Genomic DNA, 21,257 nt, shown 5'->3' with positions numbered 1-21,257 from the left:
TCTGTCAAAACAAAATAAAACAGAACCTTGAACCACACTCAAACAACATTGAATTCATTGCACTGAGCTTTTAAATACGAGCATCCTTGAGCAGGCCAGACACTGTCTGCTTTGCATGCCCTGGGTAAGGGCTGGCTTTTCATTGATTTCAAAACGGACTTCCCAGCTGGATCCACTCCCAAGGGATGTTAAGCAAGACTGTATTCAGGGCCAAACTATCAAGACTTAATTCTCAAGGTTACCCAAGAAAGTGAGGAAATTCAGTAATAAAGGGTAAAAGTAATAAAACCATGTTTTCAATTTTCCACGTTTGCCAGGAGGTATTAGCCTCATATGCAAATATTACTAGCTTATTGGCTTCCCTTATGGTTATTAGGGTGTTAGTATAACTGTTGGAATTTTTTTCCTTCCTAAAGCATCTTTACTACTGAAATTTGAGTGCAATTAGAATATTTGAATGCAAAATCATTGAAATGAAATTAAAGTCATAAGTTACCTTCAAATGCTGGTGCTTTAGTTTTTCTTCCTCTATTTTCAAACGCTTCTGTGAGATTTCTTCCTGTATTTTTCTTTTATCCTGAAATAAAAAGTGTTCCAGCATAATCTATTTTTTTTCAATTTGCTTAAGTATGTTTCCTTGGGGATGTTGTCATTATCAAATGGCTGGCCAGTGGTATGCTCTTGGCATTGGTATGAAGCTGCTTTGGAAACTCCTATTTCAAGGCAAAGAAGAGCAAAGTGAGACATTCAAAGCATTTTACTGATGGAAAATGATATAAGGTGCTTTTTCAAAGAGAATTTAAAAATATTTTAATGTCTTTCCTTCCTCCCTCATCTTTTCTATCTTCTCCATTAAGTCTAACAAGATTGAGCTCCTTAGAGATGCAATGGAAAATGTGAATTTTAAGGAGGGAGTTTTGAAATAGGCATGAGGAAACATTGTGAGGAGAGAGACTGTTCCTGGCATAAGGCTGAAGAAACTGCTGGGTAAAAGATCTGCTTATGTGGGAAAACAGGATAGCCTACAGAGTGATAGAACACGAGGAAACTAGAAAGTGAGACTGTTTCCTCCTGTAAACCTTGCTATGGGCAGAGAGAGAGAGAAGAAAGAAGGATCAGATAATGCATGTTAACACTAAGAGGGCTTCTAGCAGAGGTTAAAAAAATTCATGGAGAGGTATAGTATCTTTCACCAAGTTTAAATTGCAATACCTTAAAATCCCAGATAGAATAACTATCTATACACAGAAGTTGTACTTTTTAGAAAATATAGCCTCTATACTATATAGAAAGCCTGGTTTCAATTTCTGGCTCTGCCATTAACTAGCTGTGTGTCCTGGGACAAAACCCTTAACTTTGTGCCTCATTACCTCATCTGTAAAATGGAAGTAATAAAGGCATCTACCTCATGAGCATTAAATTAGCTAATATATGCAAAGGCTCCTAGAACAGTGCTTGACACATAGTGCTCTACAAGTATTTGTTTAATACAATTAAGTAAATAAACATGTAATCTGTTAATTACACAGAAAGCAACACACTAATTCTGATAATGGTTCCATTGGTCTGAAATGTTTTAGAGATTCCCTGTCTGGAGTTGTTTGAGATGTTTTACAAGCCATGCAAAAAGGCCCTTATTTCCTTATTTTTTGACCAGAGGTGACATTATCCTCCATCTTATTTATGAGTTGTTTTAAAATCTGCTTTCAAAATTGAAAACTCCCAAAGGTAAACATTTGTTTCCAATGAAGACATCTAAAAGAATTTGAAGCAGGCTCAGGAGGTAATTTAGAAGGAAGAGTTCCAAAAATATTTGGCAGCATTATTGAAACAAGTGCATGGCTTCCTGATGTGACTCTTTTGAAGGTAAATCTCCTTGTTGATGCATAAGTTCAGGTATATTTGTTGAATGTAACAGCATTCATTTGAAAATACATTGCTGTCCAAATTTATGTCATGTTTCTCTTTGTGTGTAAGAAGTGTATATGACATTGCCTGTATTGTTTTTTAACTTTCATAAACAGCTCTTTTGGAAAAAAAAAGAGCTAGGCAACACGCATCGATATTCAGATTCACTTGTTTGTTTGGATGAAATCTGGTCATTAGGAATAAAAACTATGAAGACCTCTCTGAGTCAGTTCTCCATTATATCTCAAAACTGTTACCGAGCAAATGTTGGTAATATTTTAAACTTATTGTGCCAAACATTTTGGTAAGTATTTTTCAGGCACTATTTAACTTAATAGTCATAATAACAGAGATATAATAATATTACACTTAATAGTCATGATAACAAAGAGATATTGTAGTATTTTCATTGTATAGAAGAGGAAATGGAAGTTTCTGGAGATTAACTAACCAGTCCAGGTTCTCACAACTAGTAAGTGGCAGAGCCAGGATTTGAAGTCAGGCAATCTGAGTTCAGCCTCTTAGCCAATTCACTATACCATTTCCCTGAGTGGGAAATTAGTCCAGCTTCTCACACCTTCCCCATTGCCCTGTCTATCGGGAAGTACTGAGGTCTGGAGGCCAGCACAACCAGCGCCGGAGGAGGGCCCCTCATTAGAAAGGAGCACATTTTTAGTTCCCTGCATGATGGTATGCAACCGCCCATCTCTCTCCGTGGACGGCCCATAGAAAAGATTACGTTATGTATGTGTGACTGTGACTGCTGAACCCAGCAACGCTTCCCCACCACTGCCGGTAACCAGTTTGGGTTGTTTGTTTCATTCTGAGATTAGTGATAAGGTAATGAAAGCTGTGGGTAGAGGCAGGGCGTCTAAGTGTTTTGGCAACACGATGCTTATCGAAGGGTTGCTAAGGAATACCAATGTTTTGTCACTCAGAGGTAATGTGATGCCTGTCTCACATCAGTCTAGGAAGTTAAGAAGGTAATTTTATAATGTTATGGGCATGACTCTATTTTAAGATAGGAGTACTTTTCCTCATAAGATATTCATCAGCAGCAAGTTATTATCCTTTTGCCAAATTTCATAAAGATCTATAGGCATTACTGAAAAATATATGGCAACAATTTAGTTTCATTATGGCAGAATAAATTATAAGTTTTACATGTAGTTCTATTGCTAGTATACTGAAAGTTATCATAGCCAGCTACTTCCTTCCCAATTATCATGGAATAAACGGATTTTTATTGAAATGCCATCTGCTTCCCAGAATTTCCCCAGAAGCTTGAGCATCTCTATATACACCTGTCATAATCCAGCACGTCAGATAGTTATTACCGTTAACCATTATGAATAACATATATTTCTTTTATTTCAACATCTTTATTGGAGTATAATTGCTCTATAGTGGTGTGTTAGCTTCTGCTTTATAACAAAGTGAATCAGCTATACATATACGTATATCCCCATATCTCCTCCCTCTTGCGTCTCCCTCGCACCCTCCCCATCCCACCCCTCTAGGCGGTCACAAAGCACCGAGCTGATCTCCCTGTGCTAAGTGGCTGCTTCCCACTAGCTATTGATTTTACATTTGGTAGTGTATATATGTCCATGCCACTCTCTCACTTCGTAATAACATATATTTCTGTTTACTTCTTTTTTTTAAAATAAATTTATTTATTTTTTACTGCTTTGGGTCTTCGTCGCTATGCGCGGGCTTTCTCTAATTGCAGCGAGCGGGAGCTACTCTTCGTTGCGGTGCGCAGGCTTCTCATTGTGCTGGCTTCTCTTGTTGCCAAGCACAGGCTCTAGGCGCGCAGGCTTCAGTAGTTGTGGCTCACGGGCTCCAGAGCGCAGGCTCAGTGCTTGTGGCGCATGGGCTTAGTTGCTCCACAGCTTGTGGGATCTTCCCCGACCAGGGCTCGAGCCCGTGTCCCCTGCATTAGCAGGTGGATTCTTGACCACTGCACCACCAGAGAAGTCCTGTTTACTTCTTCAGTGTTCAACTAGTAAAGACGTTTTGTTCAATGAACAATTGCCTAGATTTTCAGCTGTCTGACTTGGAATATTTTAGCAGCTGACACCCACAGATTCCAGTTCTGTAATAGCCTAGCTCTTAATTGTTTTGAAAATTAATTTAGTAAAATTGTACAACTATAAAGCTATTGTGACCGTCTATGACTCATTGATATTACTGCAATCACATACTTGATAAAAGTAAGCACAATACTTAGGAGTGTGAGTATTTTAGAGATATTATTGATTAATGATTAGCTAATATTCTAAAATGCTTGAATCTATCAAGAAGGCAGGATTGATCCTGAGTTATATAATTTTTAATTTATTCAGCACTTAGGGACATCTCTATAAATGCTATGCTAAGGTGATGTTAAGAGTTGTGCTATGTTTAAAAATTATTCAGAAGTAGATACTTTCACCAAGGAGGTTACATTGTCTTTAAGAAGGAAAATCATTTGTGCAAGGAACTATAGTCTAAGAAATAAGTGATAAATGTCATTACTAAGGCACAAGTGAGGTCTTGTGAGAGTTGAGGGGGGAAAGGGAGTGGTTGTTTCTAGATGATCTGGTTAGGAGAGGCTTTCAAGTAGCATCCAAATAGAGTATGTTGGGTAGTTGCTGGAGGGCTGGGGGTGGGGAGGAAGGGCATTCACCTCTAGAGCTCATTGTGAGCAAAGGCCTGTTGTAGAAAATTGGGACATTATTTGGAATAGCAAGTCTGGAATCCAAGTTGTCATACAGAGAGTAGAGGGAAGTGAAATAAGAAAATGAGATGAGGATAAATCCTTAATAGAGAATACTAAAAAGCAGGGAAAGGAGTTTAGAATTTATTTACATATTGAGATAGGGAGCAATGAAAGGTTTTCAGAGGGAGAGGAATAATAGAATTAAAACCATGTTTTAAGAAGTTTAAAATAGCCTGATTTATAGATACTTAAGGAGGACAACTTGAAAGGGATAATCAGTTAGGCTACAACTCATACATAAGATCAAGAGAGCTTGAACAAGAGGTAACAGAGGGTGTGGATGTCAGAGATACAAAGGAGTTAAAATTAGCAGGACTTGGCAACTGATGACATATGGATGCAGGAGAGGAAGGGGTCAAATGGGGTATAAGGTTTTTATATCCAGGTAAACTGAGAGGAGAACAGAATCACTAATAGAAATAGGAAATTCAGGAGAAGAAAGAGAGTTTGGGAGGGAAGATGGTGATTCACACCAAGGTTGAGGTGTCTTTGGAACAACCTGGTGGAGTAATCTGGCAGGTAGTTGAAATGTTGGATGGAGCTAGATTGGAAGGGAAGTCAGAGCTAGAGATAAAGATGCCAGAGTTTTGGAAGGGGTAGCTGAGGCCGGGAGACTACATCAGAGCATGACAAGAGACATATTTATGTAAAGGAGAGCTAAAGACAGAGCCTTCGTGAAACACCTACATTTAAGAGGTATTGGAGGAAGGGAACCCATATGGAAATTTATTTTGGGATTAATTAGACATTATTGATAATAGAACTTTGTGAATTCAATTAGGCAAATGGTTTCAGATTCATTCTAATAGAAGTATCTTGTAACTTCTTGACTACCTTTGCTGATATTTTCACTGTTTAAGGTCTCAAAAGAACAATAATAGAAGCTACTATTTGGATTTAAATACTACCAACAACGCAAAACTTCCTGGTGAAATGTATATAATGATAACCTTGAAGGAAAGGGTTGTGCTAACACAATCCTCCTAGAATTGAATCCTGAGCATAGTTAGAGGTTTACTACATTTCAATGAAAGTAGATTTTTTAAATTCTTGAAAAAAATTCTTGAAAAATTATTTTAAAAATTTCTTGAAAAAGAGGCAAGCATTTTAAGAAAGAAGATAGATCATGAAGTATGGGCAATTTACCAATGGAAATATTGAACCCAATTAAAAAATGATCTCAAGTAAAAAGAAAAGAGAACTAAACAAAACCAAACTAAATAGCTTAATATCACTGGGAGCTTCCCCAAAGCTCGTGAAACCAAGAATACAGATAAACAGGTGGTACCCATTTGTAATAGGTACAAATATGTACAAATATGTAAATAAGGTACAAATTCAGGCTGACAAGATGTGAAGTATGTGAAAAACACTGAGGACACAAAAAGCATGTGTGTACAAGTATATATATTCAATATTTAAGTTATGTTGAGAGCAAAAGGACTACTGCTGAGATACAGAGTGTAATATCAACATGTCAGAGATAAACTAGAACTACTTCACTCCTATTTTACTTCCATTCTTTTTGACTGAGGAGAATAATCTTGATCCTGGAAAGGGTAGAACAAATATGCTTAAAGGGAAATCAAAGCCCAAGAGGATATAAAGCACTAAAGACAGAACTGCTCAGACTCCAATGGGTTTCATTTCAGGGAGCAGAAAAATTTATAGACACGACAGGAAAATATTATCAAGTAGTCTTGGAATCTTGGGTGAAGTGAAGAGGCACCAGAAGGCTGAAAGTGGCAAATGACCCAGTTTTTTGAAGAGAGAAAAAGGTCAATTATGAATATTTAATGACTGGTGAATGTATTGGTTAATACCTGGCAAAGTTGTAGAATGAATTGTTAAACAGTCTTGTATTTAGACAAGGAATGTCTAAGAGATAGCTTTCAGTTATTAAAAACAAAGCATTTAAGACTATTTCTTTTGCTTAATTTTTTAAGATCTGCTGCTGCTGATGACTATGATGGTTGTAACAATAGCTAACATTTATTGAGAGATTTTTATGTGTCAGGAACTATTTAGAGCACTTAAATGTATCAATTTATTTAATTTTCCCCAAGTCTCTAGGAAATATGGACCATGTTTATCCCCCATATGCAGGTAAAGAAACTGAGGAGCACAGGAACCTAGATCATCGGAATTCAGTATATCTTGGTTTTAGTATGACTTTTGACAAAATTTCTTATTATTTTTCTTTTGGAAATTTGTGTAAATGTGAAGAGAGAGGAATATTTATTTGAAAGTGATTGTCTTAATGTGTTTTTTAAAAAACCAATGCCCTATAAGGGACAGAAAAATAAAACTAAGCCCCTACCAGAGGGCAGACAGCAGAAGCAAGAAGAACTACAATCCTGCAGCCTGTGGAACAAAAACCACATTCACAGAAAGATAGACAAAATGAAAGGGCAGAGGGCTATGTACCAGGTGAAGGAACAAGACAAAAACCCCAGAAAAACAACTAAATGAAGTGGAGATAGGCAACCTTCCAGAAAAAGAATTCAGAATAATGATAGTGAAGATGATCCAGGACCTCAGAAAAAGAATGGAGGCAAAGATTGAGAAGATGCAAGAAATGTTTAACAAAGACCTAGAAGAATTAAGGAAAAAACAAACAGAGATGAACAATACAATTAACTGAAATGAAAACTACACTAGAAGGAATCAATAGCAGAATAACTGAGACAGAAGAATGGATAAGTGACCTGGAAGACATAATGGTGGAATTCACTGCTGCAGAACAGAATAAAGAAAAAAGAATGAAAAGAAATGAAGGCAGCCTAAGAGACCTCTGGGACAACATTAAATGCAACAACATTCACATTATAGGGGTCCCAGAAGGAGAAGAGAGAGAGAAAGGACCAGAGAAAATATTTGAAGAGATTATAGTAGAAAACTTCCCTAACATGGGAAAGGAAATAGCCACCCAAGTCCAGGAAGCACAGCAAGTCCCATACAGGATAAACCCAAGGAGAAACACGCCAAGACACATAGTAATCAAACTGGCAAAAGCTAAAGACAAAGGAAAATTATTGAAAGTACCAAGGGAAAAACGACAAATAACATACAAGGGAACTCCCATAAGGTTAACAGCTGATTTCTCAGGAGAAACTCTACAAGTCAGAAGGGAGTGGCATGATATACTTAAAGTGATGAAAGGGAAGAACCTACAACCAAGATTACTCTACCCAGCAAGGATCTCATTCAGATTTGATGGAGAAATCAAAAGCTTTACAAACAAGCAAAAGCTAGGAGAATTCAGCACCACCAAACCAGCTCTACAACAAATGCTAAAGGAACTTCCCTAGTGGGAAACACAAGAGAACAAAAGGACCTACAAAACCAAACCCAGAAAAATTAAGAAAATGGTAATAGGAACATGCATATTGATAATTACCTTAAACATGAATGGATTAAATGCTCCAACCAAAAGAAACACGCTTGCTGAATGGATACAAAAACAGGACCCATATATATGCTGTCTACAAGAGACCCACTTCAGACCTAGGGACACATACAGACTGAAAGTGAGGGGATGGAAAAAGATATTCCGTGCAAATATAAATCAAAAGAAAGCTGGAGTAGCTATACTCATATAAGAAAAAATAGACTTTAAAATAAAGAATGTTACAAGAGACAAGGAAGGACACTACATAACGATAAAGGGATCAATCCAAGAAGAAGATACAATAATTATAAATATATATGCACCCAACAAAGGAGCACCTCAGTACATAAGGCAACTGCTAACAGCTATAAAAGAAGAAATCGACAGTAACACAATAATAGTGAGGGACTTTAACACCTCACTTACACCAATGGACAGATCATCCAAAATGAAAATAAATAAGGGAAGAGAAGCTTTAAATGACACAATAGACCAGATAGATTTAATTGACATTTATAGGACATTCTATCCAAAAACAGCAGATTACACTTTCTTCTCAAGTGCGCATGGAATATTCTCCAGGATAGATCACATCTTGGGTCACAAATCAAGCCTCAGTAAATTTAAGAAAATTGAAATCATATCAAGCATCTTTTCTGAATACAATGCTATGAGATTAGGAATGAATTACAGGGAAAAAACCATAAAAAGTACAAACACAGGGCTTCCCTGGTGGCGCAGTGGTTGAGAGTCTGCCTGCCTGCCGATGCGGGGTACGTGGGTTCGTGCCCCGGTCTGGGAAGATCCCACATGCTGCGGAGCAGCTGGGCCCATGAGCCATGGCCGCTGAGCCTGTGCAACTGGAGAGCCTGTGCTCCCAAATGGGAGAGGCCACAACAGTGAGAGACCCGCATACCACAAAAAAAAAAAGAAAAAAAAATACAAACACATGGAGGCTAAACAATATTTTACTAAATAACCAAGAGATCACCGAAGAAATCAAAGAGGAAATCAAAAAATACCTAGAGACAAATGACAATGAAAACACGATGATCCAAAACATGTGGGATGCAGCAAAAGCAGTTTTAAGAGGGAAGTTTATAGCTATACAAGCCTACTTCAAGGAACAAGAAATATCTCAAATAAAAAATCTAACCTTACACCTAAAGAAACTAGAGAAAGAAGAACAAACAAAACCCAAAGTTAGCGGAAGGAAAGAAATCATAAAGATCAGAGCAGAAAAAAATGAAATAGAAACAAAGAAACGATAGCAAAGATTAATAAAACTAAAAGCTGGTTCTTTGAGAAGATAAACAAAATTGATAAACCATTAGCCAGACTCATCAAGAAAAAGAGGGAGAGGACTCAAATCAATAAAATTAGGAATGAAAAAGGAGAAGTTACAACAGACACCGCAGAAATACAAAGAATCCTAAGAGACTACTACAAGCAACTCTATGCCAATAAAATGGACAACCTGGAAGAAATGGACAAATTCTTAGAAAGGTATAACTTCCCAAGACTGAACCAGGAAGAAACAGAAAATATGAACAGACCAATCACAAGTAATGAAATTGAAACTGTGATTAAAAATCTTCCAACAAACAAAAGTCCAGGACCCGATGGCTTCACAGGTGAATTCTATCAAATATCTAGAGAAGAGCTAACACCCATCCTTCTCAAACTCTTCCAAAAAATTGCAGAGGAAGGAACACTCCCAAACTCATTCTATGAGGCCACCATCACCTTTATACCAAAACCAGACAAGGATGTCACAAAGAAAGAAAACTACAGGCCAATATCACTGATGAACATAGATGCAAAAATCCTCAACAAAATACTAGCAAACAGAATCCAACAGCACATTAAAAGGATCATACACCATGATCAAGTGGGGTTTATTCCAGGAATGCAAGGATTCTTCAATATATGCAAAACAATCAATGTGATACACCATATTAACAAATTGAAGAATAAAAACCATATGATCATCTCAATAGATGCAGAAAAAGCTTTTGACAAAATTCAGCACCCATTTATGGTAAAAACTCTACAGAAAGGGACATAGAAGGAAACTACCTCTAACATAATAAAGGCCATATATGACAAACCCATAGCAAACTTCATTCTTAATGGTGAAAAAGTGAAAGCATTTCCTCTAAGATCAGGAACAAGACAAGGATGTCCACTCTCACCACTATTATTCAACAGAGTCTTGGAACTTCTATCCACGGCAATCAGAGAAGAAAAAGAAATAAAAGGAATACAAATTGGAAAAGAAGAAGTAAAACTGTCACTCTTTGCAGATGACATGATAGTATACATAGAGAATCCTAAAGATGCCACCAGAAAACTACTAGAGCTAATCAATGAATTTAGTACAGCTGCAGGATACAACATTAATGCACAGAAATCTCTTGCATTCCTATACACTAATGATGAAAAATCTGAAAGAGAAATTAAGGAAACAGTCCCATTTACCATTGCAACAAAAAGAATAAAATACCTAGGAATAAACCTACCTAGGGAGACAAAAGACCTGTATGCAGAAAACTATAAGACAGTGATGAAAGAAATTAAAGATGATACAAATAGATGGAGAGATATACCATTTTCTTGGATTGGAAGAATCAATATTGTGGAAATGACTATACTACCCAAAGCAGTCTACAGATTCAATGCAGTCCCTATCAAATTACCAATGGCATGTTTTACGGAACTAGAACAAGTAATCTTAAAATTTGTATGGAGACACAAAAGACCCAGAATAGCCAAAGCAGTCTTGAGGGAAAAAAATGGAGCTGGAAGAATCAGACTCCCTGACTTCAGGCTATACTACAAAGCTACAGTCATCAAGACAGTATGGTACTGGCACAAAAACAGAAACTTAGATCAATGGAACAAGATAGAAAGCCCAGAGATAAACCCATGCCCCTATGGTCAACTAATCTATGAGAAAGGAGGCAAAGATATACAATGGAGAAAAGACAGTCTCTTCAATAAGTGGTGCTGGGAAAACTGGACAGCTACATGTAAAAGAATGAAATTAGAACACTCTCTAATACCATACACAAAAATAAAATCAAAATGGACTAAAGACCTATATATGAGACAGGACAATATAAAACTCTTAGAGGAAAACATAGGAAGAACACTCTTTAACGTAAGTCACAGCAAGACCTTTTTTGATCCACCTCCTAGAGTATTGGAAATAAAAACAAAAATAAACAAATGGGATCTAATGAAACTTAAAAGCTTTTGCACAGCAAAGGACACCATAAACAAGATGGAAAGACAACCCTCAGGATGGGAGAAAGTATTTTCAAACGAATCAACAGACAAAGGATTACTCTCCAAAATATATGAAGAGCTCATGCAGGGGCTTCCCTGGTGGCACAGTGGTTGATGTAAACCTGCTGATGCAGGGGACACGGGTTCGTGCCCCAGTCCAGAAAGATCCCTCATGCCATGGAGCAGCTGGGCCCATGGGCCATGGCCGCGGAGCCTGTGCGTCTGGAGCCTGTGCTCCACAATGGGAGAGGCCACAGCAGTGAGAGGCCCTCGTACCGCAAAAAAAAAAAAAAAAAAAAATAGAGTTCATGCAGCTCAATATTAAAGAAACAAACAACCCAATCCAAAAATGGGCAGAAGACCTAAATAGACATTTCTCCAAAGAAGACATACAGATGGCCAAGAAGCATATTAAAAACTGCTCAACATCACTAATTATTAGAGAAATGCAAATCAAAAGTATAATGAGGTGTCACCTGACACCAGTTAGAATGGGCATCATCAGAAAATCTACAAACAACAAATGCTGGAAAAGGTGTGGAGAAAAGGGAACCCTCTTGCACAGTTGGTGGGAATGTAAATTGATAGAGCCACTATGGAGCACAGTATGGAAGTTCCTTAAAGACCTAAAAATAGAATTACCATATGATCCAGTAATCCCACTACTGGGTATATACCCAGAGAAAACCATAATTCAAAAAGACACATGCACCCCAATGTTCATGGCAGCACTTTTTACAGTAGGCAGGTCATGGAAGCAACCTAAATGCACATCAACAGACGAATGGGTAAAGGAGTTGTGGTACATATATACAATGGAATATTACTCAGCCATAAAAAGGAACAAAATTGAGTCATTTGTTGAGACGTGGATGGATCTAGAGACTTTCATACAGAGTGAAGTAAGTCAGAAAGAGAAAAACAAATATCGTATATTAGTGCATATATGTGGAACCTAGAGAAAGGGTACAGATGAACTGGTTTGCAGGGCAGAAGTTGAGACATAGATGTAGAGAACAAACGTATCGTCACCAAGGGGGGAAAATGGTGGGGGGGTGGGGATGGTGGTGTGCTGAATTGGGTGATTGACGTGTATACACTGATGTGTATAAAATTGATGACTAATAAGAACCTGCTGTATAAAAAAAAAAAAAAAACTAAGCCCAATAAGAAAGTAAACATAAACATATTTAGCTAATTTTATGAACCAGAATTTCAAGGGTGAAGCGGGTGTGCACTGGAAGACTTGTTGCTAGAAGCTGCTCCAGGCAACTTTAATGAACAGCCCGGTTTGGGAACCAATGAAATAGAAGATGACTAAGCCAAGATTTCAAACATCTTGTCTGGTAGGAAAAAGGGACCCAAATTAATGATTAATTTTATTATTAATAAATGTACCCTATGAAACTTATAGGATATGTTAATTGCATAACAGTTGAAAAATCTAGACGACTTTAAAGAAAAATATAAAAATCTCCCATACTCCCACTACTTTAGAAGTAACTACTATGTACATTTTGGCGCATTTTATTCCAATGTTTCTTCAGTGTACCCAAAACACAGATATGCAAATTTATACAGACACACATGTGAAAACCACGCAAGGACGCCCATACACACAGTTTTGCGTTCCACCTTTTGCACTTAATATTGTGTCATGAGCATTTCTCATTTAATTGAATTTTATTAATAAAAATATTGAATTTTATTCAGAATATTGTAATTTGCTTAATCAGTCTCCCTTTTTCTGCCTTTTAGGTTGTTTTGAATCTTTTGCTGTTATAAGTCGTTGTATGATAAAGTTCCTTATTTGTAAAATTTTGACCACTTTTGTCTGATTATTTCCTCACTATTGGTCCCTAGAATTTAGTTAGCTCGTCAAGGGGTACGGATGTTTAAAAAATTCTTGATGCAGATTGGTAAAAGGACTTCAATGAAAAGTTATTTTAACTTATATTTCTGCAAAACAGTGTCCATTACCTCACTCTAATTAGGAATATTATAAGTAAAAGATCCTTTAGCAATATAAGCAGAGCAAAAATAGTGTCTTATCTTGATGTCTTAATCAGATTTCTGATATTAGTGTGGTCAAATATTTTTCATAATTTTCTTGGCTATTTGTATTATTTATTTTTTTAAATTTCCTGTTTGTGATGGCTACCTATTTTTGGGTAAAGCTTATTAATTAATCAACAATTTGTAAGAACTCTTTGAATTAGGAATAGTAACCTTTTGTTTGCCATACTAGTTGTAAATAATTTTTCCTATTTGCCTTTAAATTTTATTTATGGTGTTCCTAGAATTACTGAAAGATTTTTCCTGTTGCGTTTTTTTGTTTTGTTTTGTTTTTTGTTTTTGCGGTATGCGGGCCTCTCACTGTTGTGGCCTCTCCCGTTGCACAGGAGCACAGGCTCTGGACGCGCAGGCTCAGCAGCCATGGCTCATGGGCCCAGCCACTCTGCGGCATGTGGGATCTTCCCGGATCGGGGCACGAACCCGTGTCCCCTGCATCGGCAGGAGGACTCTCAACCACTGCGCCACCAGGGAAGCCCTTTCCTATTGCTTTTATGTTTTTAATATCTTTTACTCTCTGAGATACAGTAATTATTCACCCATATTTTCTTCCAGTTTCCTAAAGAGTTTAAAAAACACCTCTTAAATCCAGCCTAATTAATTTTGATTTATGGTAAATGCTGAGGGTCTAATATTTTTTCCCCCAATTTTAAACTAAGTCTGAAGTTTTATCAAAGAATTCTTTCCTATTGGTTTACTTTTTTGTTTACTAATTTCATCATTTACACACAAAAAAATGTACATTAGGGCCTGGCTCTAGGTTATCTGTATAGTGTCTTTAGTTATAGATTTTGGTACTATGTAGCACAAATGAGATAATTTAACATTTTATTGGGCAAGTTTTCCTTTGTTGCTTTTCTTTAAAATGTCTTGATTAGTAGCAGTAGTTTATTTTTCCAGTTGGACTTTGGAATCATTTTGTTACATTCCAATAGAAACTAAATTGAAAACTCAACCAATTCCTTATGCTTCATCACTCCCTACCAAGCCAAAAAAAAAAAAAAAAAAAATCAACAACCAATCAACCAAACAAACAAGCAAACAAACAAAAAAACCACATACCCTGATGGAATTTTAAAAGTTACTTCTAATAGTAATTATCTTTATCCAGAGATAATCAGAGATCGCTACTGTTATATTTGATTTACATCTGCATGATATATTATAGCTCATATAAAATTTGAATTGTATGTTACACACTTAGTAATCTTATTTTTTTAATATATCATGAACATAATGATATACCATGTCATTAAATAGTTTTCTAAATTATTATTATTATTATTTTTGCGGTACACGGGCCTCTCACTGCTGTGGCCTCTCCCGTTGTGGAGCACAGGCTCCGGACGCACAGGCTCAGCGGCCATGGCTCACGGACCCAGCCACTCCGCGGCATGTGGGATCTTCCCGGACCGGGGCACGAACCCGTGTCCCCTGCATCGGCAGGCGGACTCTCAACCACTGCGCCACCAGGGAAGCCCTCTAAATTATTTTTAATGGATGCACATTATTCTATTTCACATACATGCATATATATACACACATGTATATTTGCACTGTGTTTACTAAACTAGTGCCTATTTTCGGACGTTGAATTTGCTTCCACTTTTGTACTATATACTATAAGAAATGATTTTATTATGATATGAACATCTTAGGAATCCATCTTGTATGCATCTCTTATTTTTCTTTATATAAATTTCCTTGTTAATGAAATTCTTGGTCAAAGGGTAAAACAGTTTTTGAGTTTTCTTTTACCAATTGCCAAATCATCCTGTTTTAGCAATTTCATGGTGCCATCAGAAGTGAACAAGAATGCCTCGTTAGAGATTTTGATTGGAATTGCATTAAACTTAAAATAAATTTGAAAATATATGACAGCTTTTTTGTATTCAAACTTTACCTCAAGGAATGGTGTGCTTCTCTAGACATATATATTATATCACTTAGTAAAGTTTCACTATATATATATCTTGCACAGTTCCTTAGTAGGTATAAAAACATAAAGATTTCTTCATATAAATTCTGCACATTTTCTAAATAGGATTATTTTTAGGTTTCAACAGTTTTTAAAAAAATGTAGCTATCAGGAATGGGATGTTTTCACATTACAATTTCTGACTAATTATTGTTTTTCAGAAAGCTATTGATTTTTGTATACTCATTGTGTATCTGAATACTGAGCTTTCAGGTTAATTCATTATTAATTTTAGAGACACTGAAGTGAGGACCAGAGAGTTTATCAGCTTCCCCAAATCATAAAGTTGGTCTAGTGTTGGAATTGATATTGAGCCTAATTTTCTATAATTCCAAATATAATGCTCCTTATACTACTCCTTATCACTTCCCAAATATATCTGTAGAAATACAATTAGCCAAACAAGGGAAATTATAGCAGTAAGGTCTCTGTACTGGTCAGAGTGTTCTGTTTAACTCTCAGCACCAAATTTTAAGAGTGACACTGACATTTAAAAGAGCGTCTAGAATGAGCCTGTGATATGAGGAATGATTGAAATCAAGAAAATAAAGCTGTACAGCTTCAATGGCTAGAGCCATGACTGGGAAGACGTTAAAGGAAACTAGATTCTGGCACATTATGTCAGAACTCAACACAGAGAGTTGTTCTCAAATGGAATAGGGTATTTTGGGAGGTATTAATCCACCTGATATTGGAAGTGCTCAAGGAGAAACTGGGTGAGCATCTCTTGAGCATGGTGTAATGCGGATGGGAATGTGGATGAAGAAATCTCTAAGTTTTCTCCTGGTCCTATGATTATTTCTGAATTTAGCTTTGAAAAACCCTAATTCATATGTTAGCCATGGGCATTGGATGTAGTTATCACTACTACTTATGGGGTGAATTAAAAAGCACAAATTTTCTAAACCTCATTTTATTTAGTAAATTTAGTCTTCTTTCCCAGCTTTACAACAAATTCTGACAGATCTCTAAATAGAATGTGGTTTATGTTCTACTCTTTTATTCCTTTGTCTACCCTTTCCTGTTTGTTCTAATGAATTGTGACAAAACGAAACAAAACAAAACAAAACAAGGATAAACACAAAACAAACTCCTGAATAATCAAGGGGTGATGGTAAACTTGGCCATGTCTTCAGTAAAAAAAAAAAAAAAAATCTGTTAGCTGGGTGGACAATCATTAGCTGTCTCCCTCCTTTCAGCTTGATGGTATTCACTCATTCACTTATTCATGATGGGTTTTTTGGGCTCCAGCTAGTGTAGAGCTCGGTGTTGGGGGGAGCCGTGAGAGATGCAACAATGTCTTTGCCTTAAGAAATCCTGGCTGGAAGGGAAGAGACTATGTAGTGGAAGTGGGATGAGGAGAAGGTAACCGAGGCTTAGAATATGGGATGCTCCGAAAAATGATTCTGTCCCAATCCTGTTAAAGCAATAACAAATGCTTCTGCAATGGCATCACATTCTTTCCTTTCGCACTTCTACTCCTATCAGCCTGGGGAAGAGGAGAGGAGACTTCAGGGTGTGAAGGACTGGTTTGGGTTAAAAAAGGGGATTACGTGAAGCAGAACCTCCATAGATTCTTCTCTTTGCTCCACTTCAAACTTTATTAAGAGTGAACAACAGAGGAAGTTCTGAACAAGGGTGAGGTTTATGGTTTTGAAGTTTACTAGAATTTATTGTGATGTTATGAGCAGAGACTCTACCATTTTCTACGATTTAACTAATCCCTTAGCTTTCCTTGGTCTTAGGTTTTTCACCTATAAAATGGGGATGGCAACATCTGCTTTTGAAAATACTCATACGACTGTTTGGACAAATGAAATAATGAATGTGAAAGTTTTTGTTTTTAAAATCTAAATGCTATGCAAGAATAGGTTATTATTATTTTTTAAATTGAAGTATAACTTACAATGTGTTCATTTCAAGGGTACAGCAAAGTGATTCAGTTATATATATATATATTCTTTTTCAGATTCTTTTCCATTATAGGTTATTACAAGATACTGAGGATAGTTCCCTGTGCTACACAGTAGGTCCTTGTTGGTTATCTATTTTATATATAGTAATGTGTATATGTTAACCCCAAACTGTTATTATATTTTCCATCTTTTTTAAAAAAATTGAAGTACAGTTGATTTATAATATTGTGTTAATTTCTGCTGTACAACAAAGTGATTCAGCTTATATATATATATATATTCTTTTTAATATTCTTTTCCATTATGGTTTATCTCAGGATGTTGAATATAGTTCCCTGTGCTATACAGTAGGACCTTGTTTTTTATCCATTCTGTATGTAATAGTTTGCATCTACTAACCCCAAACTCCTAAAACTATAATTCAAAGAGATACATGCACCCCTACGTTCATAGCAGCACTATTCACAATAGCCAAGACATGGAAACAGCCTAAACGTCCATCAATAGATGAAAGGATAAAGAAGATGTGGTACATATATACCTTGGAGTATTACTCAGCCATAAAAAGGAATGAAATAATGCCATTTGCAGCAGCATGGATGAACCTAGATATTACCATACTAAGTGAAGTAAGTCAGAAAGAGAAAGACAAATACCATAGGATATCACTTATTTGTGGAATCTAAAATGTGACACAAATGAACTTATTTACAAAACAGAAACAGACTCATGGACATAGAGAACAGACTTATGGTTACCAAGGGAGAGGGGGATGGGGGAGGGATAGACTGGGAGTTTGGTGGTATTATTATCTTTAATTGCAGAATTCTTGTGCTTAGGATATATCTTTATACCTATATTTGTTAGCATAGATTGATTTTGAGTAGCTCTTGTAGCTCCTTTTAACATGTTGTATCACCCCATATCAATCATTGATGCAGTTACACACTGAAAACTTGATGCTTAAGACAGAAGCCAGAGGTTCAGAAAATAACCTGGCTCCATGTCTGAAATGGTTAGAGTGAATCCAGTCACTGGGGTTTTACATAAAAACCGTAAGTTCAGATCTCACTCAAACTGCTCCTATGGTGTTTTAGAAAAATAGACATGTCACAGGGTTCCTGGTGAGGAAACTTCTTGAGCTCCCCAGAATGACACCACTGCCATTTAAATAAATTAAAAATTAAAATATTCTTATTTTATTTCAAGAGAAGCTAGGTAGTTTGAGACTTTAGATTAGGAAGTGGAAGCTCTGTTTTGGTTTTAGCCTGAACTATGCTGTACTTGTTTAGACTCTTGTTAGACTTACTCTCTGGTTTGTTTTAATCACAGTTTTCTATAAAAGAAGCTTTTCCTTTTCACCATCTAGTAATGTTGAGAAAGTTCATGGGGATCCTTGTCAGTAGAGGGCTTTGCAAAGTAGCATTATCGCTCTGTAGCACACTGGAAAAACCACCCCTGGTTATCAAAAGGCAGTTTCCTTAATAAGCTATCAAAATTATTATACCTCATCACATGGTCTCCTTTGTGGGTGGGCTATTATGTTTGGCAAAGAAATGTGGCATAGTACTTTTGTTTGAAGAAACCTTTCCCTCTCTGGAAGAAACATGTAATCTCAGTATAGCACTGTGGAAAATTGTGCGGAGGCTTTATTGTTTGAATATAGTGGCACAGGACATCTTTACTTAGGAGATTCCTGTATCTCCACATACCATCTTTATGTGAATGTCTTGGGATGCTCATGACAAATTGGGAACTCTTCCTGTAACTTTGTCTTAACCGCGAGGTACAGTGGAACAATGGTTCACTATGCTTCCTTTTAGTCATTATTACTTTAAGGAGTCCTTAGAGCTCTAAATAACACAGCGATCCAAACACATGTTAAGGTCTAACTTCTGTCAAGATCCAGGCTGGCTTGCACTTGTTTTCATGCTCTCATTTGTACAGGAAGAATGAACAGGGAAAAAAAATGTACCTGGCCAGCAGCCTGGGCTTCTTGGACATGTGACCTGTGAAGTCATACATGAGGGCACCATGATCAGAAGGGCCCAGTGTTTAGTCTGAATGCTTTTAAACTTCTGCTGTTATCACCTTGAAATTCTGAACACTTTTTGAGCAGGGATCCCCACGTGTTCATCTTGTACGGGGCCTCACAAATTATGTAGCAGGTCCTGCTTTGAGGTCATTAACTGTTTTATTAACTGTTAGAAGATTCCAGATATTGAAAAAAAAGAGAACGAGATGAGGTGGGGTGTCTAGTGAGAGGAAACGTGCTGAGGAAGTAACTATTAATAGAACCTGTGTGTATTTATGTTATTGTTTTAATAGTGGTCTTTTGTATTGGGTAGATTTCTGTTTTATGTAAAGAGCTTTCTACCTCCTACATTCCTATGTTTACAAGTCGAGAAAAAATTCCTTGGGAGTGGAACAAAATAGGGAGTGGATCCGGGGAAATGTGAGAGCTCTTGATAATTCTGAGTCATGAGCAGATTTGGCCTGCAAATCTGTTGCTCAGATTCCAGCATCAGGCCTTTAAGTGGCTCATTACCAAAAGGAGTCAGTCCTAGGCAGGGGCTTGTCCTTGTGATTATTGCTGTTGTCTAACTTTTGACCAAGCTCACCTCCTTCATCTATGATCAAATGTCATCGTCTCCATGAGGCCCATCCTGACCATGCTACTGCAAATTGCAACCCATCCCATACCACTCCTGACACTCCTGATTCCCTTTTCTTCACTTATTTTAATGTGAATGCATGAGGTTTGGCACAGGGTAAGTGCTCAATAACCATAAATTGAATAAAGGGAATGAGAGAATGAGTGGATAACATGCATTTCTAACATTAAAGGTTAAGCTTTGAAAAGAGTAAAAATATCAGCTTTATTCTTACCCCCTTTCTCCTCAGCTGGTTTGTTCTCTGTACATTGCTTCTAGTTCTCAGAATTCTTCTGAGCTCAACCCCCTCACCCCAAACAGTACTATTTTTGTGAATCTATGATCTCTAGCCAGTTTAAGATCTAGGAGTTTTCCAGTCTGAGTCTCCCCATGGTATTTAGTAACAGTATTTTCTAATGTCATCATCGGAGTGGAGACAAGAAAACGTGTTCCTTGTTGGAGGAGGATGTGAGCAGTATAGGATATTACTGGTCATAAGGGGATCTTGCTATTTCTGAGGGAAATTTACCTGCACCTTTTCATCATCCTTTGGTGTGGACCATGTTTACTTCCAGAGAGGAACCCTGTAGGGATAACTCTTTCAGTCCTTCATCTCACTCTTCCTGAGAACGCTGGAGACATTGGTATTATCAGTTCCAGTGATATTCAAAGCACATTTCCAATCACCTACTTCAGTAGCTCTCCTTTTGTATCAAAATCCGCTATTTGTTAAAACACTATGTACTAACTTAAGCCTCAAGAGACCTTTTAATCGATGTAATATTTAATTAGTTTGAAGTACCCTGTTTTCCACTTAGAGTTGAAAACTAAACTCTTTGGCTAAGATATACTTTGACCATTAATTTAGTAAGTGAAGGGTTGGTACAGGTCTACCTCATTTTATTGTGCTTCACTTTTATTTCGCTCCATAGATACTGCTTTTCTCTCTTTTTTTTACAGTTTGAAGATTTGTGACAACGGGCGCGGAGCAAGTCTATTGGCGCCGTTTTTTCAACAGCATTTGATCACTTTTACATTTTGCTGATTGTTGCAATACTTCAAACTTTTTCATCATTATTATATTTGTTATGGTGATCTGTGATCAGGGATCTTTTTGTTTGGCTTTTTTCATTGTGAGCAGTCTTTTTTTTAAATTGAAGTATCGTTGACTTACAATATTATATTAGTTTCAGGTGTACAACCTAGCAATTCAATATTTTTATAGATTGCACTCCATACAAATTTATTATAAAATACTGACTGTATTCCCCGTGCTGTACAT

The 21,257-nt window shown here is 36.8% G+C and overlaps 1 protein-coding gene across 2 annotated transcripts in view; it reads right to left on the bottom strand.

The window, feature by feature from the left end:
- The window catches only part of PALMD (palmdelphin), a 55,758-nt gene that overhangs the window by 30,109 nt on the left and 4,392 nt on the right, over positions 1–21,257 (bottom strand). For both annotated transcript variants that reach the window (XM_032612081.1, XM_032612078.1), the window contains exon 3: positions 497–577. In XM_032612081.1, the coding sequence (XP_032467972.1) occupies positions 497–577 (81 nt within the window). The remainder of the gene's footprint in view (positions 1–496; positions 578–21,257) is intronic.

This window comes from Phocoena sinus, chromosome 1, assembly GCF_008692025.1.
Source record: "Phocoena sinus isolate mPhoSin1 chromosome 1, mPhoSin1.pri, whole genome shotgun sequence".
Lineage (NCBI taxonomy): Eukaryota > Metazoa > Chordata > Mammalia > Artiodactyla > Phocoenidae > Phocoena > Phocoena sinus.
This window is presented reverse-complemented; position numbering and strand designations above follow the sequence as displayed.